A 26,415-nucleotide genomic window follows, 5' to 3' on the forward strand; every position below is an offset into this window, starting at 1 on the left:
ATGTGACGAGGTCAATTTTCCTTTCCTTCGAACAACAAAAGTTGGCATTATTCTCTTTAGTCAAAATGGTTTGATCATTTGCCTGAGGGTCTCATTATATTTATTTGTATTTACCACATCTTTGACATAATTCATTCTTCCTTCGTTCGGTACGGTAGGTGCTAGTTGACTCTTTGTGTGTTCCTGAGGCAATGTTTGCGGAAAGCCCTACCTGACCTTTTCAAAAGCTGAGTAACGCACTAAATGGCTCTGTTGCCTTTACAACAAGATGAGTTTTGGTTTATTGGTTTGGCTTTTGCTTTGACCCATGTTGACTTTCTGTGTGTGTGTGTGTGTGTATGTGTGTGTGTGTGTGTGTGTGTGTATGCGTGGGGGAGGGTGGGAGGTGGAGGCGAGGTGGTGGGGGGAGGAGGAGGAGGAGGAGGAGGAGGGAGGGAGAGGGTGGTCGTTGAGGGGGGGGGCGTGTTGTCGTCGTTGGGTGGCGGGCGGGAAGAAGGGGGCTTTTTCTCGTTTTGGTTTTACCTACGCACCCCCCCCCCCACCCCCACCCCCCGCTCCCGCCACCCCCTCCCCCCTCTCTCTCTCTCCCCCTTCTCCCCTCCAAGACTTAACTATTGCCAAACTTGCAAGTTTTAGTTTGCATCTGTTTCCTTCTTTTGCTTCTTCTTAAACGTCAGATGTTTCTTTGTGTCTGGAACTCTCTATGTGAAACATGGGTCGCATTTTGTTAGGATAGTTTTTAAGACGTAAAACAAAAAGGGAGAAAAAAAAAAGATTTTTTTTATTGTTTCGAGAAACCGTGTTAAGTGTATTGTATGAATCTGTGATAGCTTACATTGCAAGAACAAATAATAATAAAAAAAAACAATTTTAAAAAAAGCACCATGACCTAGGTAATACTTTGACAAAGATAGCTTCTTGTAGCTTAACTTATTCAGAGGTTGAATATATATTATCGCACTGTAAAAGTTGTTCTGTGTATATTTATGTTCCTTTATATTTGCAAGTTTTAAACGAAAAAAAATGACTTTAATTTTACCAATAAGTGGTTTAGCTTAATTTATTTTAAGAAGAACAAACTTAAAGTTTGAGAAAGGCTCTCCCTAGTCAGTCACACTTTTTTTTAAGAAAGTGTATGTCGTGATTCATACGGAACAAAAAAAATATTGAATATTAGGAAGTTACTTTGTGTGATAGTTGTTATAAATTTGCTATTCCTTTTGTCCTGTTCAACACTTTCAGTCTTATTCTAATAGTAGTGTCGATGGAATTTAACATGTTATGGCTTGCTACCTCTCTGACTTTATTTCCCCTCTTAATTTTTTTGTTTTCCCCTCTGTGCCAGTCCTCTAATGGTGAAAATGAGTGAGCAGTGACGACCAAAAGGGAACTTGTGTCTTTTTCTTTGTGTTAAAAGTTGAGAGATGAAAGGTCTCGGGGCGGCGGGGAAGGGATATTGGCGGGGGTGGGGTGGTGGGGGAGGGGTGCGGGGGGGGAGTCCGATTGACTGGATGATTGGGGGGGTGGCAGCGGGGGCGGGGGGGATAATTTGCTGGCGGTTGTGGTGGTGGCGGGGGGGGCTACTGGGAAGTGGGGGGGAAGGGAGGGGGAGCGCAGGGTTCGGGGATGCAGAAAAGGAACAGCGAACCCTGGCTGGGTGGGGGAAGGTGGGGTGGGGGTGGCTCGTGTGTACAAAGCATTAGTGAGGAGGCACTGATCCTTTTACTCTTTGATGTATTTAGTTGGGGGAGGGGTATAAGTTCCTACGATCATTTAACTTAATATTTATTTCAATGGTAAATTATGGCTGACTTCATGTTGGAACAAACTTGCTAGTTTAGAGTATTTATTACTGGGAATACAAATGTGAAAGCTGTATACATTTTTCATTGGATTGTTTGATTATTTGTACTTTTCATGGCAGACAATAAACTTCAGAATCTTATTGCAGAGTTTGATGCTGTGGCATTGTCGTTCTTCACTCTATTAACGAAAGGATATTATTAAACTAGAAAGAGTGCAGGGAATATTTACTAGGACGCTACCAGGACTTGATGGGTTTGAGTCATAAGGAGAGACTGGGTAGACTGGGACTTTTTTCCCTGGTGCGTAGGAGGCTTACAGGTGATCTTGTAGAGGTCTATAAAATAACGAGGGTCACAGATCAGCTAGATAGTCAATATCTTTTCCCAAAGTAAGAAGTCTCACAACACCAGGTTAAAGTCCAACAGGGTTTACTTAGTTTCCCAAGCTTTCAGACCATCAGGTACTGAAGGGGCGGTGCTCCGAAAGCTCGTGCTACCAAATTAAACCTGTTGGACTTTAACCTGGTGTTGTGAGACTTCTTATTGTGCCCACCCCAGTCCAACACCAGCAATTCCAACATCATGACTACATCTTTTCCCAAAGGTAGGGGAGTCTAAAACTAGAGGGCATAGGTTTAAGGTGAGAGGGGAGAGACACAAAAGTGTCCAGATGGACAATTCTTTCACACAGAGGGTGGTGAGTATCTGGAACAAGCTGCCAGAGGTAGTAGTAGAGGCGGGTACAATTTTGTCTTTTAAAAAGCGTTTAGACAGTTACATGGGTAAGATGGATATAGAGGGATATGGGCCAAATGCAGGCAACTGGGACTAGCTTAGGGGTTATAAAAAGGGGTGGCATGGACAAGTTGGGCCAAAGGGCCTGTTTCCATGCTGTAAACCTCTATGACTCTATGACCTCCTCAACGCCACTCACCTCACAAATGTGATGGTGATGGCCTAGTGATATTATTGCTAGGCTATTTATCCAAAAACTCAGCTAATGTTCTGGGGATCCGGGTTCAAACCCCGCCACGGCCAATGGTGGAATTTGAATTCAATTTTAAAAAATCTGGAATTAAGAATCTACCGATGACCCATTGTTGACTATTGGAAAAACCCATCTGGTTCACTCATGTCCTTTAGGGAAGGAAATCTGCTGTCCTTACCCGGTCTGGCCTACATGTGAGTCCAGAGCCACAGCAATGTGGTTGACTCTCAACTACCCCCAGGGGTAACAATAAATGCTGGCCAGCCAGCGACGTCCATGTCATAGAATCATAGAACCCTACAGTGCGGAAGGAGGCCATTCAGCCCATCGAGACTGCACCGACCACAATCCCATCCAAGCCCTATCCCCACAACCCCATGCATTTACCCTAGCTAGTCCCCCAACACCAAGAGTCAATGTGGCACGGCCAATCCACCGAACCTGCACATCTTTCGGACTGGGGGAGGAAACCGGAGCGCCCGGAGGAAACCCACGCAGACACGGGGAGAACATACACATTCCATACAGACATTGACCCAAGCTGGGAATTGTCCCTGGCGCTGTGAGGCGGCAGTGCTAACCACCGTACCACTGTGTTTAAGGCTCTCCCTCCGTGTCAGCAGCCTTTTGTCAGTCTTCCTTGATTTACTTTATAAAGTAACGATTTGATTTGATTTATTCGTGTCGCATGTATTGGGATACAGTGAAATGTATTGTCTCTTGCGCACTATACGGACAAAACGTTTCATTCGTCAAGTGCATAAGAAAGAAGGAAAGGAGATGGTGCAGAATACAGTGTTACAGTCATAGCTAGGGTGTAGAGAAAGATCAACTTAATATTTGATTTGATTTATTAATGTCATGTGTATTGGGATACAGTGAAAAATATTGTGCGCTATACAGACAAAACATTCCATTCATAGAGTACCTCCATCCATTGACTCTGTCTACACTTCCCGCTGCCTTGGAAAAGCAACCAGCATAATTAAGGACCTCACGCACCCCGGACATTCTCTCTTCCACCTTCTTCCTTCGGGAAAAAGATACAAAAATCTGAGGTCACGTACCAACCAACTCAAGAACAGCTTCTTCCCTGCTGCCGTCAGACTTTTGAATGGACTTACCTTGCTCTAAGATCTTTCTCTATACTCTGACTATGACTGTGACACTACATCCTGCACCCTCTCCTTTCCTTCTCCCTATATACTCTATGAACAGTATGCTTTGTCTGCATAGGGTGCAAGAAACAATACTTTTCACTGTAACCCAATACATGTGACAACAATAAGTCAAATCAAATCAAAGATTTCCACATAAGTGTCAGACAAGAACAAGCACAGAATAATATGGCTATGTTTGGGATGGGTGTAGCAGGAACAGGTTTAGGTTGAACTGGCCTTTGTGTTGCCTTCTGGAGATCCCTCCCTCAGCCAGCCCACTGTTCATTATAACGATGAAGCCTACATCACTAATAATTAGAATGGGAAGGCAATCCCCGGTGGTATTATCGCTAGGCTGTTAATCCAGCAACCCAGCTAATATGCTGGGTTCAAATCCCGGTACGGCAGATGGTGGAATTTACTGATGACCGTGAAACCATTATCGGAAAAACCCATCTGGTTTACTAATGTCCCCTTTGGGAAAGAAATCTGCCCCGGTCTGGCCTACATGTGACTCCAGAGCCACAACAATGTGGTTGACTCTCAACTGACCTTGAAAATGGCCTAGCCACTCAGTTCAAGGGCATCTAGGGATGGGCAATAAATGCTGGCCCAACCAGCGGTGCCCCTGTCCCACAAATGAATAAAAAGATTTGTCAAGCAGAGCAAGCTGTGATGGAAAATAAAACTCAACTGGAAACCGGCATAATGGGCTGATCACACCAGGATAATCCATTTGAATGTGTGCTTCTGGAATACAGCTCTTGGATAGGGGCAGCGTAACAGCATGCTGGCTGCTAAATTCCCACACAATTTGCATTTATATGATGTCTGTTATAAAGCAGAGGTGGATCCCCCACCCTCTGAAAACAGTTAAAGAGGAATACCTCCTTTATAATCTGTAAAAAGTGTGTGTAGTGTGACCTGCTCTGCAGCACCTCCTAGTGGTTAAATACAAATAAACCCCTGACACTCTCTCCAAAATCAACATGTAACAATTTATTCACCTGACAGTGAACAATTTAACTAAACTATTAACTAACCAAATAAATCCCTTCTAACTATTAACTATTCCCAAATAAAACAAGATTCTAATGGAATGTTGTTTCAAAAGAATACAATTCCCACTCATTAACAAAAATAGATTTAGTCACTCTCTAAATTACAACCAGGTTTTGTGTCTTCCGGAATATTCTGGGCCTTCTCTGTTGGTTCTTCTGTCTGGAACTTCTTTCTTCTTTGGTACCTTTGCTATCGAGATGGAGCCTTCTCTAAGACGTAGATGAAGCTCTGAGGGCCGGAGATTCTCGAGAGAGAGTTGAGAGCTGTTAGCTCTGACAGGTGACAGTTGCTCCCCGTCTCTTTGTCCCACTGTCCCCTTCTTTTATACCCATGATGACATATCAATATTTCTCACAACAGGACTGGTTCTAGTTATCAAAATCATCAGATTAAAATTTAATAGGTTTGTGGTATCTAAGCGCCTAATTCAAATTGATTGGCTAAATTCAAAAGTCTTGGTTAAAAACTGCTGTTTGGCCTTTTGATACAAATGCCTCTCTGTGTACTTGCATTCCAAATCTCTAAGCACAGAAAAAGCACTATATTTTAACAGGACCATGCAATGCTCCCCTGTCCCCCCACCCCCGCACCACCTTAGCATTTTACAATTTCACAAACAGTAAATTCTATTTTCCTACCTCCCAAACTACAATTACTTTGATTTAATTTGTTATTATGTATTGAGATACATTGAAAAGTATTATTTCTTGCGCGCTATACAGACAAAACATACCGTTCATAAAGAAGGAAAGAAGAGAGTGCAGAATGTAGTGTTACAGTCACAACTTGAGAAATATCAACTTAATGCAAGGTAGGTCCACTCAAAATTCTGACATCAGCAGGGAAAAAACTGTTCTTGAGTCGGTTAATACATGACCTCAGACTTTTGTGTCTTTTTCCCGACGGAAGAAAGTGGAAGAGAGAATGTCCCGGGTGCGTGGGGTCCTTAATTATGCTGGCTGCTTTGCTGAGGCAGCAGAAGAGTAGACAGAGTCAATGGATGGGAGGTTGGGATGTGTGATGGATTGGGCTACATTCATGACTTTTAGTAGTTCCTTGCGTTCATGGGCAGAGCAGGAGCCATACCAAGCTGTGACACAACCAGAAAGAATGCTCTCTATGGAGCATCTGTAAATGTTGGTGAGAGTTGTAACTGACATGCCAAATTTCCTTAGTCTCCTGAAAAAGAATTCTATTCTACACAACTTTGCAACACATTATTAAGGTAAAGTGATCTCCTGAAAGAATTCACCCAGGTAGCGATAAGGCAAATGGACACTTGAGCAGAGGAAGACGTAGAGGGAGTGGTTGGAAGCTTGGACAGAGGGGAGCAACTGAAGGGAGTGCTAAGAGCGGGAGGGATCATTGCAAAGTTTGAGAGCACCGCGTTCAAAGGCATGACTGCCAATGTTGGGGTGGAGAGGTTCAACAGATTGGAGAATGCAAAATTCAGAGAAAGGAAATGCAAGAGTTTAAAAACAAAGCGTGAAACTTCCTCAGATTAGGATCTGGGGCCAAATTGAATAAGGCAACTTAAAGTCAGCAGAGATTTGGACAGGCTGGTTTATTGGAGACTGCAAAGCAGGAGGCTGGAAAGTAGAGTATTGGACTGGTTCAGAGTCACTTCTAACCCCAAGTGTATGGGCTTTTTGCAAGTTATGTTTGATAGCACAGGTGAGAGTTGCAAAAGTACATGGAATTTTTGATTTGATTTATATTGTCACATGTATTAATGTTTTGTTTATTTTTTATTCATCCGTGAGACATGGGTTTTGCTGGCTGGGCCAGCATTTATTGCCCATCGCTAGTTGCTCGAGGGCAGTTGAGAGTCAACCACATTGCTGTGGCTCTGGAGTCACATGTAGGCCAGACTGGGTAAGGATGTCAGATTTCCCTAAAGGACATTAGGGAACCAGATGGGTTTTTCTAACAACGGTTTCATGGTCATCAGCAGATTCTTAATTCCAGATTTTTTTTTGATTGAATTCAAATTTCACCATCTGCCGTGGCAGGATTCGAACCTGGGTCCCCAGAACATTAGCTGAGTTTCTGGATTAATAGTCTTGCAATGATAGCATTGGACATCACCTTCCCTAGGCTTACATTAACACTGCAATGAGGTTACTGTGAAAATCCCCTAGTCGCCACACTCCAACGCCTGTTCGGGTACACTGAGGGAGAATTTAGCACGATCAATGCACTTAACCAGCACGTCTTTCAGAGTGTGGGAGGAAACCGGAGCACCCGGAGGAAACCCGTGCAGACACGGGGAGAACGTGCAAACTCCACACAGACAGTGATCCCAGCCGGAAATCGAACCAGGGTCTGCAGCGCTGTGAGGCAGCAGTGCTAACCACTGTGCGAACGTGCTGCCCACAGCATGTGGTGGTGAGCTGCCACCTTAAACCACGTAAGAAGTCTCACAACACAAATTTGGACTTTAACCTGGTGTTGTGAGACTTCTTGCTGTGTTTACTCCAGTCCAACACTGGCATCTCCACATCTTAAACCACTGCAGTGGATACACAATACAAGTACACCCAAAGTGCTCAGTGCTTACCAAGCGAGGAAAAGATTCAGAAGAATCCTAGAATCCCTACAGTGCAGGAGGCCATTCAGCCCACAAGTCTGAACTGGTCACAATCCCACCCAGGCCCTATCCTTGTAACCCCACATAGTTATCCTGCTAACCCCCTTGACACTAGTGTCAATTTAGCAGGGCCCAAACAACCTAACCCACACACCATTGGACTGTAGGAGGAAACCAGAGGAAATCCACGCAGAGAACAGGCAGACTCCGCAAAGACAGTGACCCGAGGCCGGGAATCGAACCCCTGGGTTCCTGGTGCTGCGAGGCAGCAGCGCTAACCGCTGTGCCACCCGTGGCACAAATAGGCGGGATCGTACGGCCTCGCGAGATCGGAACTGAGGTCAATGGAGATTTCCATCAGCGGATCCTCGCTTGCTCCGATTCCGTGGCAGGCAAAATGGTACAGTTCCAGCCAATGTCTACTGGAGGGGGGGGGGGGTGTGTGTGTGTGTGGTGTGGGGGGGTGTCATTGTCAGGGACACAAAATGACCTCTTGGTCGGGGTACCAGAGTGGAAACAGTACCCACCACCTCAGCACTTCAGGATAGAGAGGGGGAAAAGAAAGATTTAAACGTTAATTTAACTCACGGCTCACCACTGGCGTTTTTGATAGCAAGTTTATTGCAAAGCTCATTCAGACAAATGTTGAGCTATAACTCTCTGTTACATTAACACTGAATCCTTCACAGGAGCTGTGCGGGTGGCACATCTTGTAGTTGCGGAACCTGGTGTACCCATGGTAACTCAGTTATTTTCTCTTTACTAGGGTTGATCCCAAGGGATGGCTACCATTGATGCAGCGACAATAATCAGTAGCTTTCCGGCGAGCGAGATGGTGTTATTAAACTGCTCCCCCCCCCACCCCCCCTCCCCTCTGCAACAGTTGTTAATTTGCAACTCACCACTTGAGAAACCTCAGCAGAGAAAATTATAAATACTTATCGAGCTGACGGAAACCTGTTGGGTAAACGCCCTTGTGAATGATTCAAGGGGATGGCGGGGTTGAATCACAGAATCCTCACAGCACAGAAAGAGGCCAATCGGCCCATTGAATCTGAACTGACTCTGGAGTATCTTATCCAGGCCAACATCTACCTCCCCAACCCCCTCTAGCTGTATCCTCGTAATTCAACACATTTACCCCACAAATCACTCTAACCTGCACATCTTTAGACACTAAGGGGAAATTTAGCATGGTCGATCTGCCTAACCGACACATCTTTGGACACTAAGGAGCAATTTAGCATGGCCAATCCAAATCTGCACATCTTTGGACACTAAGGTACAATTTAACATGGCCAATCCACCTAACCTACACATTTTTGGACACCAAGAGACAATTTAGCAAGGCCAATTCACCTAACCTGCATATCTTTGCATATTAAGGGACAATTTAGCAGGGCCAATCCACCTAACGTACACATCTTTGGACTATGGGAGGAAACTGGACCACCCAGAGGAAACCCACACAGACACCAACTTACCTCCTCAGTTTTTAGGGTAACTTTTTAAATTGTTCTTTTGCGGGATGTGACTGTCACTGGCTAGGACAGCATTTGCTGCGCATCCCTAATTGCTCTTGAACAGAATGGCTCACTTGGCTATCCCAGAGGGGACATTGCTGTAGTTCTAGAGTCACATGTAGACCAAACTGGAGAAACGACAGTAGATTTCCAGATTTTTTTTTTCTGGACGACCGGAGTAATCAGATGCATTTTTCTATGGCACAGTGGTTAGCACGGCTGCCTCTCAGGGACCTGGGGTCGATTCCCAGCTCGGGTCACTGTCTGTGTGGAGTCTGCATGTTCTCCCCCTGTCTGTGTGGGTTTGGGTTTCCTCCGGGTTCTCCCACAGTCTGAAAGACGTGGTGGTCAGGATGCATTAACCATACTAAATTCTCACTCAGTGTATCCGAACAGGGGACGGGGGGATATTCACAGTAACTTCATTGTAGTGAAAATGTAAGCCTACTTGTGACAAATAAACTTAAAGACAATCGTGGTCATGATTATCGAGACTAGCTTTCAATTCCAAATTTTATTAATTTAGTTTTCAATAGCTGCCGCGGTGGGATTTGAACCCACATCCCCAGAACACCTTTGGATTACGGTGCACTTGTCTCACCCTAGAAATTGCGAAAGGGGATGCAATGGAGCAGCTCAGCGAGTAAATGAAGGGTTGATACACTTGGAACTGTGGATTAAAGGATTTGATGGGGTAGGAAGAGAGAGAGAATGATGAAAGGTCCAATGCATGTAGGAATTATACAGCAAATGGTAGAATTCTTAGTTGTATTGTATTGACAGGCAGGTACAGGTCCATTGATCACTGAAAGTGGCAACGCAAATGGATAAGGTAGTCAAGAAGGCATACCACACGCTTGCCTACATCAGTCAGGGCAGTGACTTTAAAAATTGGCAGGCACACTGCAGCTATACAGAACCTTAGTTAGGCCTCACTTAGAATATTGAGTACAATTCTGGTATCCATGCACCAGACAAATGTGGATGCTTTGGAGAGGGTACAGAAGAGGTTTACCAGATTGTTACCTGGTCTGGAGGGTGTTGGCTACGAAAAGAGCTTAAAGTTTATTTATAAGTCACAAAAAAGGTTAACATTAACACTGCAATGAAGCTACTGTGAAATTCCCCTGGTCGCCACACTCCAGCGCCTGTTTGGGTCAACACACCCTAACCAGCACGACTTTCAGAATGTGGGAGGAAACCGGAGCACCCGGAGGAAACCCACGCAGACATGGGGAGAATGTGCAGACTCCACAGACATGTTAAATTGCGCCATAGTTTTGGGGGATTAGCAGGATAAATACATGGGGTTAAGGGGATAGAGCCTGGTTGATTGTTGCCGGTGCAGGCTCGATGGGCCCAATGACATCCGTCTGCACAGTCGGGATTCTATGATTGGCCTGTGCAGCCTGGCGGGGTGGACGTTGGGTGGGCTTCTCAGTGGGCTCTTCCATTTCTTCTCCAGCCGCGGTGATCATCCTCCTCTCGTTAGTCTTCTCCTTTAAAACATTCTTCCACAGGATGTGGGCATCACTGGTTAAATCAGCATTTGTTGCCCACTCCTCATCATCCTTGGTATGGTGGGAGAGCTGCCTTCTCGAACCGTTGCAGGCCTAGGCTCTCCAAACACAGTAATGCTGCCTCCTGTACTTTCCCAAGGCACTGTCGGTGACTGTTGCCGTGACCCGAACGAGAGGAAGTGGCAGGCCAGAAGAGGAGCAGCCTCAGTGAGACTCGCCTGCAGGTCCTGAGTGCAATAAACTGTTGACGAAACTTCCTTTAATTCTGGCGTGGCTGAGTGCATCTCCAATCTAATAAACAACAACCAATTTGAACATATCGGTTGGAAGTGCTGACTGGCTGGCGTTCTTTATTCATTCATGGGACTTGGGCATCACTGGCTGGGCCAGCATTTATTGCCCATCCCTAATTGCCCCTTGAGAAGGTGGTGGTGGGCTGCCTTCTTGAATCGCTGCAGTTCCCGTGCTGTGGGTTGACCCACAATGCCGTTAGGGAGGGAATTCCAGGATTTTGACCCAGAGACTGCGAAGGAACGGCCGATATATTCCCAAATTGGGACAGCGAGTGGCTTGGAGGGGGGACTTGCAGGTGGTGGTGTTCCCCATGTATCTGCTGCCCTTGTCCTTCGAGATGGAAGTGGTTGTGGGTTTGGAAGGTGCTGTCTAAGGATCTTCGGTGGGGAGGGGGTGGTTTTTTGGGGGGAGAAGGGGGGTTGGAGAGGAGGGGGTCTGGGAGGGAGGAGGGAGTAGGTGGGGGGGAAGGAGGGGGGTTGGGGAGGATAGGGAATGGGGGGGAAGAGAGGGTGGGGGGGCTGGTAGAGTAGGAGGGGGATGGTGTGGAGGAGGGGTGGGGGAGAGCACGTAGAGGGTGAAGAGGAGCAGGGGAGGGGGGAGCTGGAGAAGCAAAAGCAACACACACATTATTCTTTCCAGCTTCATCCACCAGTTTATTTTCATTCGTCACCACAAAGGTACTTTGTCTAACACACGGCAATTTTAACCGGACCACAGCGGCAGAGTGATTGTAAAGAGCTGACAGGGAAGACAGGCGCTCGACCACTGGCAATGCTCGGTGACCCCTGGAAAGACAAGTTCGTATCGGAGGAGTTTTAAAAAAAGTACAATGATCATATTCAAAAAATTTTTAAGACAATTGTTTGGTCGCAGAGGAGAGGAGGAATACGACAGCAGATTCGCGAATACAAGGCTGCTGGGGGAGGGGGTGGGGAGGGGTGTGTGATAGCCCAGTTTTGGAGGGGGAGAACTCCGTGAGAAGCAGATTTCACCAACAAATTCCCAAAACCAAATCCCATTCCACCATAAAATCAGAGTCAGTAGGACCACCTGTTTATTATTACATCATATCCTCAAAAGGTTTCTGACTGTCATCACACAACCCCAAAGGGGCAAAAGAAGAAGGAACAATTGCCCCTGGTTGGGGAAGGGGAGGGGGAGTGGTGACAGCGAGGGGGGGAAGGGGACCCCCACCCAGCAATCTGTTTCACTTCGCCCTGATCCAGCTAGCTACATTAACACCTGTTTACCCAACTGCGTCAGGCTCCCAAGGTGGGAGGACTGCGAGGTTCTGAGCGCTCAGGATAGGAGAGGGGTTTTGTGTGTGTTGGGGGGGGGGGCGGGCGGGAGTCAAAACATTTCGGGAATGGGGGGGCACGTGGATAGGGAAAGAGGAAAGCGCTTTCGAGAAACTAAATTCAACCACTTCTGCAAATATTATTAGTTGGTCACATCAGGATTTGCGTAACGTTGACAAATAGATGCTTTGAGGGGTAGGGGAAGCATGGGACTCGCATACAAGGTAGGGAAGAAAAAATGGGGTGCATGCACGGGGGAAGAAAATGGGGTGCACGTGAGGTGGAAAAGCATGGGGGGGGCGCGCGAATAGGGGGAGGGGCACGGGACGCGTGCGCGCGAATAGGGGGAGGGGCACGGGGCGCGTGCGCGCGAATAGGGGGAGGGGCACAGGGCGCATGCGCGCGAATAGGGGGAGGGGCACGGGGCGCGGGCGCGCAAATAGGGGGAGGGGCACGGGGCGCGTGCGCGCGAATAGGGGGAGGGGCACGGGGCGCGTGTGCGCAAATAGGGGGAGGGGCACGGGGCGCGTGCGCGCCAATAGGGGGAGGGGCACGGGGCGCGTGCGCGCAAATAGGGGGAGGTGTGCGTGCGCGCAAATAGGGGGAGGGGCACGGGGCGCGTGCGTGCCAATAGGGGGAGGGGCACGGGGCGCGTGCGCGCCAATAGGGGGAGGGGCACGGGGCGCGTGCGCGCCAATAGGGGGAGGGGCACGGGGCGCGTGCGCGCCAATAGGGGGAGGGGCACGGGGCACGTGCGCGCCAATAGGGGAGGGGCACGGGGCGCGTGCGCGCGAATAGGGGGAGGGGCACGGGGCGCATGCGCGCGAATAGGGGGAGGGGCACAGGGTGCATGAACGAATGGGGGGCAGGGCACGTGGCCCGCGTGCGAATAGGGGGATGGGCACAGGGCAAATGAGAATGTGAGAGAGAAAGATTGAGAAAGACTGCAGCGTTAAAAAGAGAAATGTGTCGAGTTGCAGTTTGGTATGATGTGGCGGATATTGGGAGGTCTCACCAGATATTCTCAGGGAGTTGGGAGCGGGGTGGGGAAGAGAGAGGAAGATACCCATTTTGCAAAACTGCCCCTCAGGGGAGGGCATCAATTTAAAAATAAGAAAGGTAATCTGTGAGGGAGGTGGCGCCTGCTGGGTGAGCAGTGCTGCAGGCCCCAAAATAAACTCATCGCATTCAATTCTTCACAGAGAGGTTCCGACAACCTGCACAGGGGAAAAAAAATATCCAAAATCAGAAATCAATGCATGAAACAGCAAATAAATTATTTTTTTCTTTAAAACAATAGCCAAGTAAATTAATTTGTTCCATCGTCCAGTGCTATTCTCTTTCTGTCACTGGGATCAGACAGGAATCCGGTTTTTTATACATTTGTGGGACATGAGTGTCGCTGGCTGGGCCAGCATTTATTGCCCGTAAGTTTAAGTTTTACTATCACAGCTCGGAAAACAAGAAATTCTCCACTACAACAATATAACTCAAACCATCAAATCTCGGTAGCATCCTAGTAAATCTTTCCTGCACTCTTTCTAGTTTAATGATACCCTTTCTACAATAGTGTGACCAGAACTGTAGACTATTCTTAATTCCAGATTTCTTTTATTATTGAATTCAAATTCCACCAGCTGCCGCGCTGGAATTCAAAACCGGGCTCCCCAGAACAGTAGCTGAGTTTCTGGATTAATAGCCTAGCGATGATACCACCAGGCCTCTGCTCAGTCCTGGTCATGAGTCTCGTAGGAGTGTGACCAACTGTGGCAGTCACACCTACCAATTTTCATCCCTCACTTTGCGAGGTGGTGGTGGTGGTTTTGAACAGTGCGTTCCTCGGTGGTTGGGGGGAGGAGATGGTTTTAGCAGTGCATCCCTTAAGTGGATTAGCCAGGACCTGGAAACACTGGGAGACTGCGGATATCAGCACAGCACCGACATTTTCCAGGACATTTCAGGGAGAGAGTCAACTGAGAATCCAACCACATGAAGAGCTCCAGTGAGAAGTTTCTCTCTACACACAGTGACCTGCTCAGCATTCCCAGAATTTTCTGCTTTTGCTTCAGAATTCACGGACCCCGCAGCTTTAATATTACAAATACAGAGGGTCGGGTTTTCCCGCTGCGCGCAGTCTGAAACTATCACAGCTCTGCTTCACCATCACAACAAGGGTGACATCCGCATCGTGGTTAACAGAGTGCCATCAGTATTTTGTTTTTTTCTTAAATGACAGAATCAAGGCGCTCTCTCTTTTCGTCCTGCTGTTTTCCCGAGGCGAAAGCACAGTGGTTAGTGCTGCTGCCTCACAGCGCCAGGGACCCGGGTTCAATTCTGGCCATGGGTCACTCTCTGTGCAGAGTCTGCACGTTCTCCCCGTGTCCGCATGGGTTTCCTCCGTGAGCTCCGGTTTCTTCCCACAATCCAAAAAATGAGCAGATTAGCTGGATTGGCCATGCTAAATTGCACCCCCCAGTGTTCAAGGATGTATAGGTGAGTGGATTGGCCATGCTCATTTGCCTCTTCATGTCCAAAGATGTGCCAGTTAGGTGAACTGGCCATGCTAAATTGCCCTCAATGTCCAAAGATGTGCAAGTTAGGTGGATTGGCCATGCTAAATTGCCCTCAATGTCCAAAGATGTGCAAGTTAGGTGGATTGGCCATGCTAAATTGCCCTCAATGTCCAAAGATGTGCAAGTTAGGTGGATTAGCAGGGTAAACATGAGAGGTTACTGGGCAGGCGGGGGAGAGCCTTGGGAAAAACACTCTGTTGGCGAATCACTGTGGACTGGATGGGCCAAATGGCCTCCTCCTGCATTGTGGGGATTTCATGATTTCTAGCCAGCCATTTTGAGGTGATCCATCAGCAAGAACACCAACGACCTGAACTGTACTGTAGATGCACGCAGGTACTCAACAACAGCAGCAGGAGAAGGAGTAAGCATGAGTCAAAGAAATGGTCGCCCAGAAGGGAAATGGGCTAAGGAAGGATACAGGCATAACTCCGGCGGTCTGGGGCAGCTTGGCTCACCTGTACAGTCCGCTGGACCGACCCTCACAGTTCATCATGGTCTGTGGCCTCCCTATAGCTCTCCTCCTGGCAGAAAGCCGGAGTGGAAAACTCCATCAGGTATTCACAACGGCTGGGCTCCGAGGTGGATAGCACGGCCGTCTCTTTGCCACAGGACAGCTTAACCTGTTGCCAATTAAAACAATATTAAAGAAGAACTCCTGCAGCTAGCTTCGAGGTTACACATTGGCATGCATCGCATTTTGTCTGTTTGTTCTTCACCACCCCCCCAAGCCCACACACACACACACACATCCCCCTTGTATCACAGCTTGATATGGCTCCTGCTCTGCCAACACGACAAGAAACTACAAAGGGTTGTGAATGTAGCCCAGTCCATCACTCAAACCAGCCTCCCATCCATTGGCCTCGTCTCCAACTCCCGCTGCCTCAGCAAAGCAGCCAGCATAATTCAGGACCTCACGCACCCCGGACATTCTCTCAGATACAAAAGTCTGAGGTCACGTACCAACTGACTCAAGAACTGCTTCTTTCCTGCTGCCATCAGTCTTTTGAATGGACCTACCTTGCATTAAGTTGATCTTTCTCTACACCCTAACTGAAACTGTAACACTACGTTCTGCACTCTCTCCTTTCCTTCTCCGCTATGTACACTACGAACGGTGTGCTTTGTCTGCATAGTCCACGAAAAACAACCTTAATCAATGGAGGTATCTTTTAGCGCTACACTGAGGTAGTAACCTGGACTACATGGGCAGTACGATGGCACAATGGTTAGCACCGTTGCCTCAAAGCCCCAGGGACCTGGGTTCAATTCCATCCTCGAGTGGCCATCTTTTGGAATTTGCACCTTCGCCTCATGGGTTTCCTCTGGTTTCCTCCTGCACTCCAAAGATGTACGGGTTCAGTGGATTGGCCAAGCTAAGTTGTCCCTTAATGTCAGGAGAACTAGCAGGGTAAATATGTGGGGTTATGGGAATAGGTCCTGTGTGGGACTGTCGATGGGCCGAATGCACTGCACTGTAGGGATTCTATGATATGTTCAGGTCCAGGCAAGGTCTTGCACTCAAAGCCCCAGAGACCCAACTGAGCCACAACGTCATCCAACCGACTGGCACCCAAAAAAAAAGCACGATTTCTTGCCCCTGATGCACTATCCACCCATACTGCACATCTACAAGTCTAAAGGTACTCACCAAAGTGGACCTGCTTGGTCCTTGCCAGCAGCCTGTTCCATGTTCATACTTCATCGCACTAAACCTGTTGTGTTCTGGTCCAGCCCACGAGCCCCATATGCTGCACACAAACAAAATGAGGAAAGAAATAAACATTAATGTGCTGATCCACGTGCTAGCCACTTGGTCAACCGAGCTAACTATCTCCCTCTCGCCTCCTTGTGCAGTTGACATCAAGATCAGTTGAAACTGAAAGGTGGAAATGGACAGAATAACCTATTTCTGTTCCTCTGGTCCCACATTAATTTGGTTAATGTTGTCCCAGCTCCCCCTGCCAACACAGACCCGCACCCCGCCAGCCCCCACCATTATAACCACCCAACACACCAGTCCCTGCCAACTCACGTACACACCCAGATCCCGTCCACTCACACCCCCCTCACTCCCTCTGCCAACACACACACATCCCCTGCAGTCCCCACAATATACACACACACACACCCCCAGCCCCCAACACACACCTCCCCCAGTCCCCGCCATTATAACCCCCCCAGCACTAGCCAACACACCCAGCCCCCACCGACTCACATACACACCCGGGTCCCGCCCACTCGCAACCCCCCCTTTGCAGGAAACTTGCCTTTTCATCAACTCATAAGAACATAAGAAATAGGAGCAGGAGTAGGCCATCTAGCCCTTTGAGCCTGCCCTGCCATTCAATAAGATCATGGCTGATCTCCCAACTCCCAATGTTTGACTCCTGTTTTCTGCCACCTTCCCACCATCAGAAACTAAAATAATCCTCTCCTCCCCCACCCTTCCTTCCCAAGCCTCGCCCCCCCCCCCGCCTTCACCCCTTCCCCACGCTTCTCTCCCCTTTCGACAACTCTTGAACCACCCACGCACCCCCCACCCAACCCAAACTTTTTGCTGCAGAATTGAGCAAACAAAGTCCGGGGCATTGAAAAAGGGGTCACGCCGGGTTGGGGGGGGGCGGGGGAGGTGGAGATAAAGTTTGGGGTGCGTGGCCCTGGACGCTACGACTGAAGCAATTTCTTTTATCTACAGTCTACAAATCAAACTGTGTATGCCTACATGAATAATTAGGTTGTACGAGGGGAGAATTGGAAGTGGGACTCTTGGCTTGAACTCCCTCCCCAAGATCCACTTGGAGAAATAAGGCAACAGAACACAGTGGAGAGACTCAGCAGGTGCACCAGCGTCCAAGAGGAGAGTGGGCAAACATCTAAGGTGCAAAAACTTCCCAGTTCAGGTGAAGGTTCTCAATGTGAATTCATTTATTTATTTGTGTGACGAGTAGTACTAAGTTATTATGAAAATCCCCTAGTCGCCACACTCCGATGCCTGTTCGGGTACACTGAGGGAGAATTTAGCATGGCCAACGCACCCTAACCAGCATGTTTCGAACTGTGGGAAGAAACCGGAGCACCCGAAGGAAACGCGCTTCCTGCTGCCTCGAAAAAGCAGCCAGCATAATCAAGGATCGCACGGACCCCAGACAGTCTCTCTTCAACCTTCTTCCATCAAGAAAAAGATACAAAAGTTTGAGGTAGCTTGAAGTGCGGTCATTAATCTAGAATATCAAACATGTCTCAGTCATAGTGACCATGTCAGCTGTCACAGATTGTTGTAAAAAGCCATCTGGTTCACTTAATGTCCTTTAGGGAAGGAAATCTACTGCTATGACCCGGTCTGGCCTACATGTGGCTCCAGACCCACAGCAATGTCATATAACTCTTAAACTGCCCCTCTGAAATGGCCAAGCAAATCATTCAGTTCAAACGCTGTCCCTCAATAAATAACATGACAGCAAAAGATGTGGGAAGAGAGGTGGGGGTTGGAAGGATTCGTTTCGGATGGGTTGCAGCAGAGAGCCAGCACCAACACGATGGGTTGAATGGCCTCCTCCTGTCACGTAAACCTCTGCAGTTACTCAGATGCTAGGCGTTATCATTAATTTTTCATAATTACAGATTTCAGCAGCTGTTCTTTAGTTCCACTATAGGCCACGGGTCACAATAGGTGGCAATGCTCTTGTCACTGTCCTCATTTTGGCGATTCTTGGTGCTATTTTTGGAGCTTCTCTCTCTCTTGCTCTTTTGCTTTGAGGATAGTATTTAAGATGACAACCAGTCACTAGCTTGTCCGCACTGGAAATGCAAAGCGCTCCAAACTAGACATCCCCTCCCGCGGCATTCGGGATTGAGATTTTTGCATTGATTTCCTCGTCTATTTTATGCTAAGACCCTGTGCTTGAAATATCCAACGGATTCTCTTTGTAAACAGCTCAGGAGATAATAGGTTCCATTACGCGCCTTGGAAATCATCCTACACAAGTCAACAGAAGCAGGAAGAAATCATTCAGCTTTAACGATTGTTCAGCTAAGGAATGATTATGAAAGTAGGTTATTAAATATTTAACACCCTTTTCAAAGCAATTTTGAGATACCCCGGACATTTAAATGTCAGGGCATTTTAAGAAAAATAGGATTGGAACAGTAGTTGATATAAAGAAAACTGGTTGTTACTACAAAAATATAGGGGATTCACTTTCACTACCTTGTCAAATATACACTCTTGTTATTCAAGATCTAAAGCACTACTTTCTTTACAGGCATCTGGCTAACGTTTGTTATTCATGCTATCATCAAGAAAGCCCACTAACACCTCTATTTTCTCAGCAGACTAAGGAAATTTGGCATGTCAGCTATGATGCTCATCAACTTTTACAGAGGCTCTGTAGAAAGCATTCTTTCTGGTTGTATCACAGCTTGGCAGGGCTTCTGCCTCTGCCCAAGACCTCAAGGAACTACAAAAGGTCATGAATGTAGCCCAATCCAACACACAAACCAGCCTCCTATCCACCTACACTTCCTACTGCCTCAGGAAAGCAGCCAACATAACCAGACAAACATTCTCTCTTCCACCTTCCTCCATCGGGAAAAAGCCTGGGATCAACCGACTCAAGAGCAGCTTCTTCCCTGCTGCCGTCAGACTTTTGAGTGGACCTACCTCGCATTAAGTTGATCTTTCTCTATACCCTAGCTATAACTGTAACACTACATTCTGCACTCACTCATTTCCTTCTCTATGAACGGTATGTTTTGTCTGTATTGCACGTGAGAAACAATACTTTTCACTGTATCACAATACATGTGACAATAATGAATCAAGTCAAATCAAATCATTGCATAGCACCCCAGTGACAGGCAGAACAGAAATCTGGAGCATTGTTAGGTGGAATTAATGTATTTTTTAGCCTCTATCAGTTCAGGACTTGGGCAGAGGCTTATCCAGGCAGCTTCACACAGTATAGGGTTGTGAATCTGTGGAACTCCCTGCCCAGTAAAGCAGTTGAGGCTACCTCATTGAATGCTTTTAAGGCAAGGATAGATACATTTTTGTACAGTAAAGGAATTAAGGGTTATGGTGAGAGGGTGGGCAAGTGAGTCCGCGAAAAGATCAGCCATTTATTGAATGGCGGACCAGGCTCGAGGGGCCAGTTGGCCTACTCCTGCCCCTAGCTCTTCTGTTCTTAACGCAGCATAGCCGGCAGGGTGATTCCACCCTCCTGGGATCTTCCACCATACTCCCAGGTGAGGAGGCTTCACTGCATTGTCATGGCTCCCTGTTCCCCTCTATTTGCTGTGGCCATTTACAATCTCTGGACTCACCATTTGCTTCTGAGCCTGGCCTGTTATCACCCACTTTGATCTTTCGAGACCGCACATGATCCAGGACATAACTATAAGGTTCATGGTAGGAGATATAGGAGGGATGTCCGAGGTAGATTCTTTATTCAGAGAGTGGTTGGGGTGTGGAATGCACTGCCTGCTGTGATAGGGGAGTCGGACACTTTAGAAACTTTCAAGCGGTTACTGGATAGGCACATGGAGCACAACAGAATGATAGGGAGTGGGATAGCTTGATCTTGGGTTCAGGCATAGCTCGGCACAACATCGAGGGCCGAAGGGCCTGTACTGTGCTGTCCTGTTCTATGTTCTACTGAGTCTACTCCACCATTCAACATGACCATAGTTGCTCTTGGGCTTCAACTCTAATTTTCCCTCCCACTCTCCATATCCCTTAATTCCCTCCCCAGTACGCAAAATATCCGTCTATCCCACACCTTAAATAGATTCCCATGCTCTTGGTGGGAGAGAATTCCAAAGATTCACAACCCTTTGAGTAAAGAAATTTCTTATCTCAATTCTAAATGATCAGCCCCTGATCCTGAGAATGTGCCACAATGTTATTGTTTCCTGCTGGTCGGGGAATCTATACCTCAGCACCCACTGCGTCAAACCCCCTCAGAATTCTGTAGGTTTCAATGATATTACCTCTCATTCTTCTAAGGCAGCACGGTGGTTAGCGCTGCTGCCTCACAGCACCGGGGACCCGGGTTCAATTTTGGCCTCGGGTTACTGTCTGCGTGGAGTTTGCACATTCTCCCCATGTCTGCGTGGGTTTCCTCCGGGTGCTCCAGTTTCCTCCCATAGTCTGAAAGACCTACTGGTTAGGTGCACTGGCTGTGCTAAATTCGCCCTCAGTGTACCCGAACAGGCATTGGGGCTGTGGCAACTCGGGGATTTTCACAGTAACTTCATTGCAGTGTTACTGTAAGCCTACTTCTGGCTAATAAATAAAGTTTAACTTTTGCTTAAGCCTTCCCTAAACTTGGCCGCCTCACCAACTCACTTTTCATCTTTAAGATGCTCCCTAAAATCTACTTCTCTGACCAACTCATCAGGTCCAGTATCTTGTAAGGAGGCTGAGTGGCCCTCTATCTTGCATAGCACCTCTGCAAAGACCCTGGGACCTTTCATCATATTAACTGCACAATATAAGTGTACACACTGTTTCTGTAGATTGGCCGAGCTAAATTAGTCATAGAGGTTTACAGCATGGAAACAGGCCCTTCGGTACAACTTGTCCATGTCCTCCACTTGTTACTACTAAGCTAGTCCCAAATCATCAAGTCCCTGTAGCGTCCTAGTAAATCTTTTCTGCATTCTTTCTAGTTTAATAATATCCTTTCTATAATAGGGTGACCAGAACTGTACACATTGCCCCTTAGTGTCCAAAGATGTGCAGGTTAGATGGATTGGCCATGCTAAATTGCCCCTTAATGTCAGGGGGATTAGCAGGGGAAATATGTGGGGTTAGGGAATAGGGCCTGGGTGGGATTGTGATTGGTGCGGAATCGATGTGCCAAATGGTCTCCTTCTGCACTATAGGGATTCTATGACTATAGGCCCAATTTACTCAGCCTCTCTTCACAGGACATCACCGGAGGGACCAATTTAGGCTGTATCGCCTCTAATGCAAGTATATCCTCTCAAATGTGCGGAGCAAAACTGCTGATGTAGTCTCACCAAAAGCCCGTACAAAATGGCAGCAAATCTTGTATCATCAAATCCTCCTTGCCTTCCACCCAACCACAGGCCCTTCCCTTATACTGTTTCCCCACCTCCCTGCCCCTACAATCCATTATTGTTTGAAAACTACGTATTCTCTACTGTTCATCCAGTGCGCAGGACAGATCAGTCTGAAACGTTAACTGTGTTTCTCTCTCCACAGACTCTGGCGCGGCTGGCTGAGACTCTCCAGGAGTTTAGTTTCAATTCAGATTTCCAGTGATCACGATACTTTTTTTTCCATTTTGGCACTGCACCCAGAGGAACCCCACGCAGACACAGGGAGAATGTGCAGACTCCTCACAGATAGTGACCCAAGCTGGGAATCGAACCCGGGTCCCTGGAGCTGTGAGGCAGCAGTGCCAACTACTGTTCGTAGGAGGGAACTTTAGGAATTATTCCAAGTCACGTAAATAAATCTGTGCAGATCCTCTTGGTTACTGGGAGTCGATTCTATTGATGCCAAAACATTGAATGTATTCAAGGCAGCTGGATATAGCACTTGGGGTGAATGGGATCAAAGGTTATAGGGAGAAAGAAGGATTAGGCTATTGAGTTGGATGATCAGCCATAATCGTGGTGAATGGTGGAGCAGTTTGAAGGGACGAATGGCCTCCTCTTGCTCCTATCTTCTATGTTCGGATGAGAGAATGATGCAGATGATCAGTCAGTCTGGTTCGAAACACTCTAATCTGCCAGCAAGCCAATCTCAGACAAAAACATCTTGTTGAGGTTGTACAAGACATTGGTAAGGCCACACTTGGAATACTGTGCGCAATTCTGGTCACCCTGTTATAGAAAGGGTGTTATTAAACTAGAAAGAGTGCAGGAAAGATTTACTAGGATGCTACAGGGACTTGACTGAGTTATAAGGATAGACTGGGACTTTTTTCTCTGGAGCGTAGGAGGCTGAGGGGTGATCTTATAGAGATCTATAAAATAACGAGGGGCATAGACCAGCTAGATAGTCAATATCTTTTCCCAAAGGTAGGGGAGTCTAAAACTAGAGGGCATAGGTTTAAGGTGAGAGGGGAGAGATACAAAAACGTCCAGAGGGGCAATTTTTCCACTCAGAGGGTGCTGATTGTTTGGAACAAGCTGCCAGAGGTAGTAGTAGAGGTGGGTACAATTTTGTTTTTTAAAAAAAATCATTTAGATAGTTACATGAGTATGATGGGTATAGAGGGATATGGGCCAAATGCAGGCAATTGGGATTAGCTTAAGAGTTTTAAAAAAAGGGTGGCATGGATAAGTTGGGCTGAAGGGTCTGTTTCCATGCTGTAAACCTCTATGACTCATCTAGGTTCATTTCCATAGGTCACGCTGATGGTGCAAGGTGCTAATGTACACTAAAAAAAGCTGCTATGTGTAGTGCCAGAACACAAGAAACTGCACCAGCCAGTGAAGTCTGAGCGGCAGTAACTCAGAGAGGGCCGTGTTCACGTTTTCATTCCTGTTAACCCAGGCTGTGTCCTGAATTTTGACGCTGAGGGGTAGAAACTGAATAACACGCGAGAATGTAGAGTGTCAAGGAACACCCAATCGAGCATCATCTTACCCAAGGCTTGTTTCTGAACCCCCTTGCTTTGGCTTCTGTGCCACTTTATTGAATGGGCAGAGCTTGTAGACATATCTGTAAGGAAAGGAGAACATTGTTAAAATTCTCAACAGCTTCAAGACTAGGGATGTCCCCATGCGCTCCAACTCACACCCCATCCCAAACTGGCCCTCAGGATAACTCAATCCCGATATTTCCTGTTGGCTGCTACATCCGATCGGAATTTCAACGGTCTGGAGAAGACTGTTTTAAAGCCAAGTGGAAAACGTTTCAAATTAAAATGCTAAGATCCATGAGCAAATTAAGATTCATACAAATCGTTGAGGAATACGGACATAAAACTAGTTATTCCAGGGCTCCATCCTGCACTCACATAGAATCCCTACAGTACATAAGGAGGCCATTTGGTCCATCGAGTTTGCACTGACCACAATCCCACCCTGACACTATCCCCACCACCCTATGCATTTATCCTAGCTAGTCCCCCGATACTTGTGCAACACAGTAAGAAGCCTCACCACACCAGGTTAAAGTCCAACACGTTTATTTGGTAGTAAATGCCACTAGCTTTTAGACCACTGTTTCTTCGTCAGGTGAGTGGGGTTCCTTTGTCAGTGTTCCGAAAGCTAGTGGCATTTACTACCAAATAAACCTGTTGGACTTTAACCTGGTGTGGTGAGACTTCTTACTGTGTTTAACCCAGTCCAACACCGGCACCTCCACATCATGACTTGTGAAACGCACAATCATTAAAGCCTGAACATCCAAGCTCTAACATACAAAGAACAAAGAACAAAGAACAAAGAACAACACAGCACGGGAAACAGGCCCTTCGGCCCAACGAGCCCGCGCCGCCGTCCCACTGTCTGTGACCTATTCATGATTTTAGTCTACACCTAACGTGCGAGGATCAGGGAGGTCCAATTTAGGGACAATTTAGTACCCAATCAATCAGCCTAAAAGCACATCTTTGGGGGATGTGGGAGGAAACCGGAGCACCCGGAGGAAACCCACGCAACCACGGGGAGAACGTGCAAACTCCCACAGACACAGGCCCAAATCCATGTGTCCGCACAGCAACAGAGATAGTCTCTGAGCTGTCATGTTGCCCTCGAGATGGTCCAGTTTAAGCACACTAACGACATGAAGCAATAGGCAACTCCCGAAGCAACGTCCAAGAGCAGCCCACTACAACCTGCCGCATGCATGCCCCTTGCTGGACTTAAATGCCTGTGGAGACAAAAAAATTCATTATTAAACAGGCAAAGACTAACATCCCTGAGGCAAAACGTATTCCCAAGCCTACAATGTTTAGTAAGGCCTACTATATCCCCCTATATGTAGCCCGCTCATATGGCTGTCTAAGTGACTCTTAAACAACCCTAGCGTGCCTGCTTCCACCACCTTACTCGGCAGTGCATTCCACACCCCCACTACCCTTTGCGTGAAAAACTGCCCTCTAATATTTGTCTTATACCTAGCCCCCCTCACCCTAAGCCCGTGACCCCTCGTTCTATCCATTTCTAATAGCGGAAAAAGCTTACCACCATTTACTCTATCTATCCCCTTCATAATCTTATAAACCTCTACTAGATCCCCCCTCAGCCGACGTCTCTCAAGGGAAAACAGCCCAAGTTCATTCAATCTTTCCTCGTAAGACAGCCCTTCCATACCAGGCAACATCCTGGTAAATCTCCTCTGCACTCTCTCCAGGATCTCTACATCCTTCCGGTAGTACGGCGACCAGAACTGGACGCAGTACTCCAAGTGAGGCCTAACCAACGTTCTATACAACTGCAACATCAGACTCCTACTCTTATATTCTATACCTCTTCCTATGAAGGCTAACATACCATACGCTTTCCTCATCACATTCTGCACCTGCACCGACACCTTCAGGGACTTGTGCACTTGCACCCCCAGGTCTCTCTGCGTATCTATACTCCGGATAGTTCTACCTTTTATCGTTTAACTCCCCTCCACATTATTCCGGCCAAAGTGCATCACCTCGCATTTCTCCGGATTAAATTCCATTTGCCATCTATCTGCCCAATCTACCAGCCTGTCTATGTCCTGTTGCATTGCCAGGCACTGCTCCTCAGTACCCGCCAATCCAACCATCTTAGTGTCATCAGCAAATTTGCTGATCACACCACCTACCCCCTCTTCCAAGTCATTAATATATACCACAAATAGAAGAGGTCCAAGTACCGAGCCCTGCGGCACACCACTGGTGACAGGCCTCCATATTCATAGAAGTTCTTTTGCAGAGGACTTAAAGACAGCACGGTTACATTGTAAGTGGTAGCTTCACAATGCCAAGGACCCGGGTTTGATTCTGGCCTTGGGTGGCTGTTTGGGTGGAGTCTGCGCGTTCTCTCAGTGTCTGCCTGTGTTTCGTCCGGGCACTCCAGTTTCCTCCCACAGTCCAAAGATGTGCAGGTTAGGGAGATTGGCCATGTTAAATTGCCTCTTAGTCTCCAAAGATGTCCAAGTTAGGAGATTAGCTGGATAAATACAAGGTTACGGGAATAGGGTGGAGACTGCGCCTGGGTAAGGTGCTCTATTGAAGAGTCAGTGCAGACTCGATGGGCTGAATGGTCTCCTTCTGCACTGTTGGGATTTTATGAACTTTGAAGTAGGCACTTAGTGACCACTGAAGATGACTGGGGGTGTGATGAAAGACACTCCACTTGCCTCCATCAAAGCTCAACAAGCTCGACACCATCCAGGACTAAGCAGCTCCAGTTGATTGGCACCCCATCCACCACCAACAGCCATGTGTATCATCTACAAGGTGCATTGCAAGAACTCACCATGATTCCTTAGGCAGCACCTTCCAAACCTAGAAGGACAAGGACAAGGGCAGCAGATACATGGGAACATCACCTGCAAGTTCCCTTCCAAACCACTCGCCAATATAATCGACCGTTCCTTCACAGTCGCTGAGTCAAAAGTCCTGGAACGCCCTCC

At 47.4% G+C, this 26,415-nt stretch overlaps 1 protein-coding gene across 1 annotated transcript in view; it reads right to left on the reverse strand.

Annotated features, from left to right (window-relative positions):
- Positions 1-13,055: 13,055 nt before the first annotated feature.
- The window catches only part of prkcsh (PRKCSH beta subunit of glucosidase II), a 95,636-nt gene continuing 82,276 nt past the window's right edge, over positions 13,056-26,415 (reverse strand). Inside the window, exons 14-17 of the mRNA XM_080216617.1 lie at positions 23,443-23,517; positions 16,468-16,567; positions 15,272-15,436; positions 13,056-13,457 (exon numbers count right to left, since the gene is read on the reverse strand). Coding sequence (XP_080072743.1) covers positions 15,296-15,436; positions 16,468-16,567; positions 23,443-23,517 — 316 coding nt within the window. The 3' untranslated portion in view covers positions 13,056-13,457; positions 15,272-15,295. The remainder of the gene's footprint in view (positions 13,458-15,271; positions 15,437-16,467; positions 16,568-23,442; positions 23,518-26,415) is intronic.

Source organism: Carcharhinus amblyrhynchos, chromosome 33 (genome assembly GCF_965287045.1).
Source record: "Carcharhinus amblyrhynchos chromosome 33, sCarAmb.v2.hapA, whole genome shotgun sequence".
In the NCBI taxonomy this organism is placed as follows: Eukaryota; Metazoa; Chordata; class Chondrichthyes; order Carcharhiniformes; family Carcharhinidae; genus Carcharhinus; species Carcharhinus amblyrhynchos.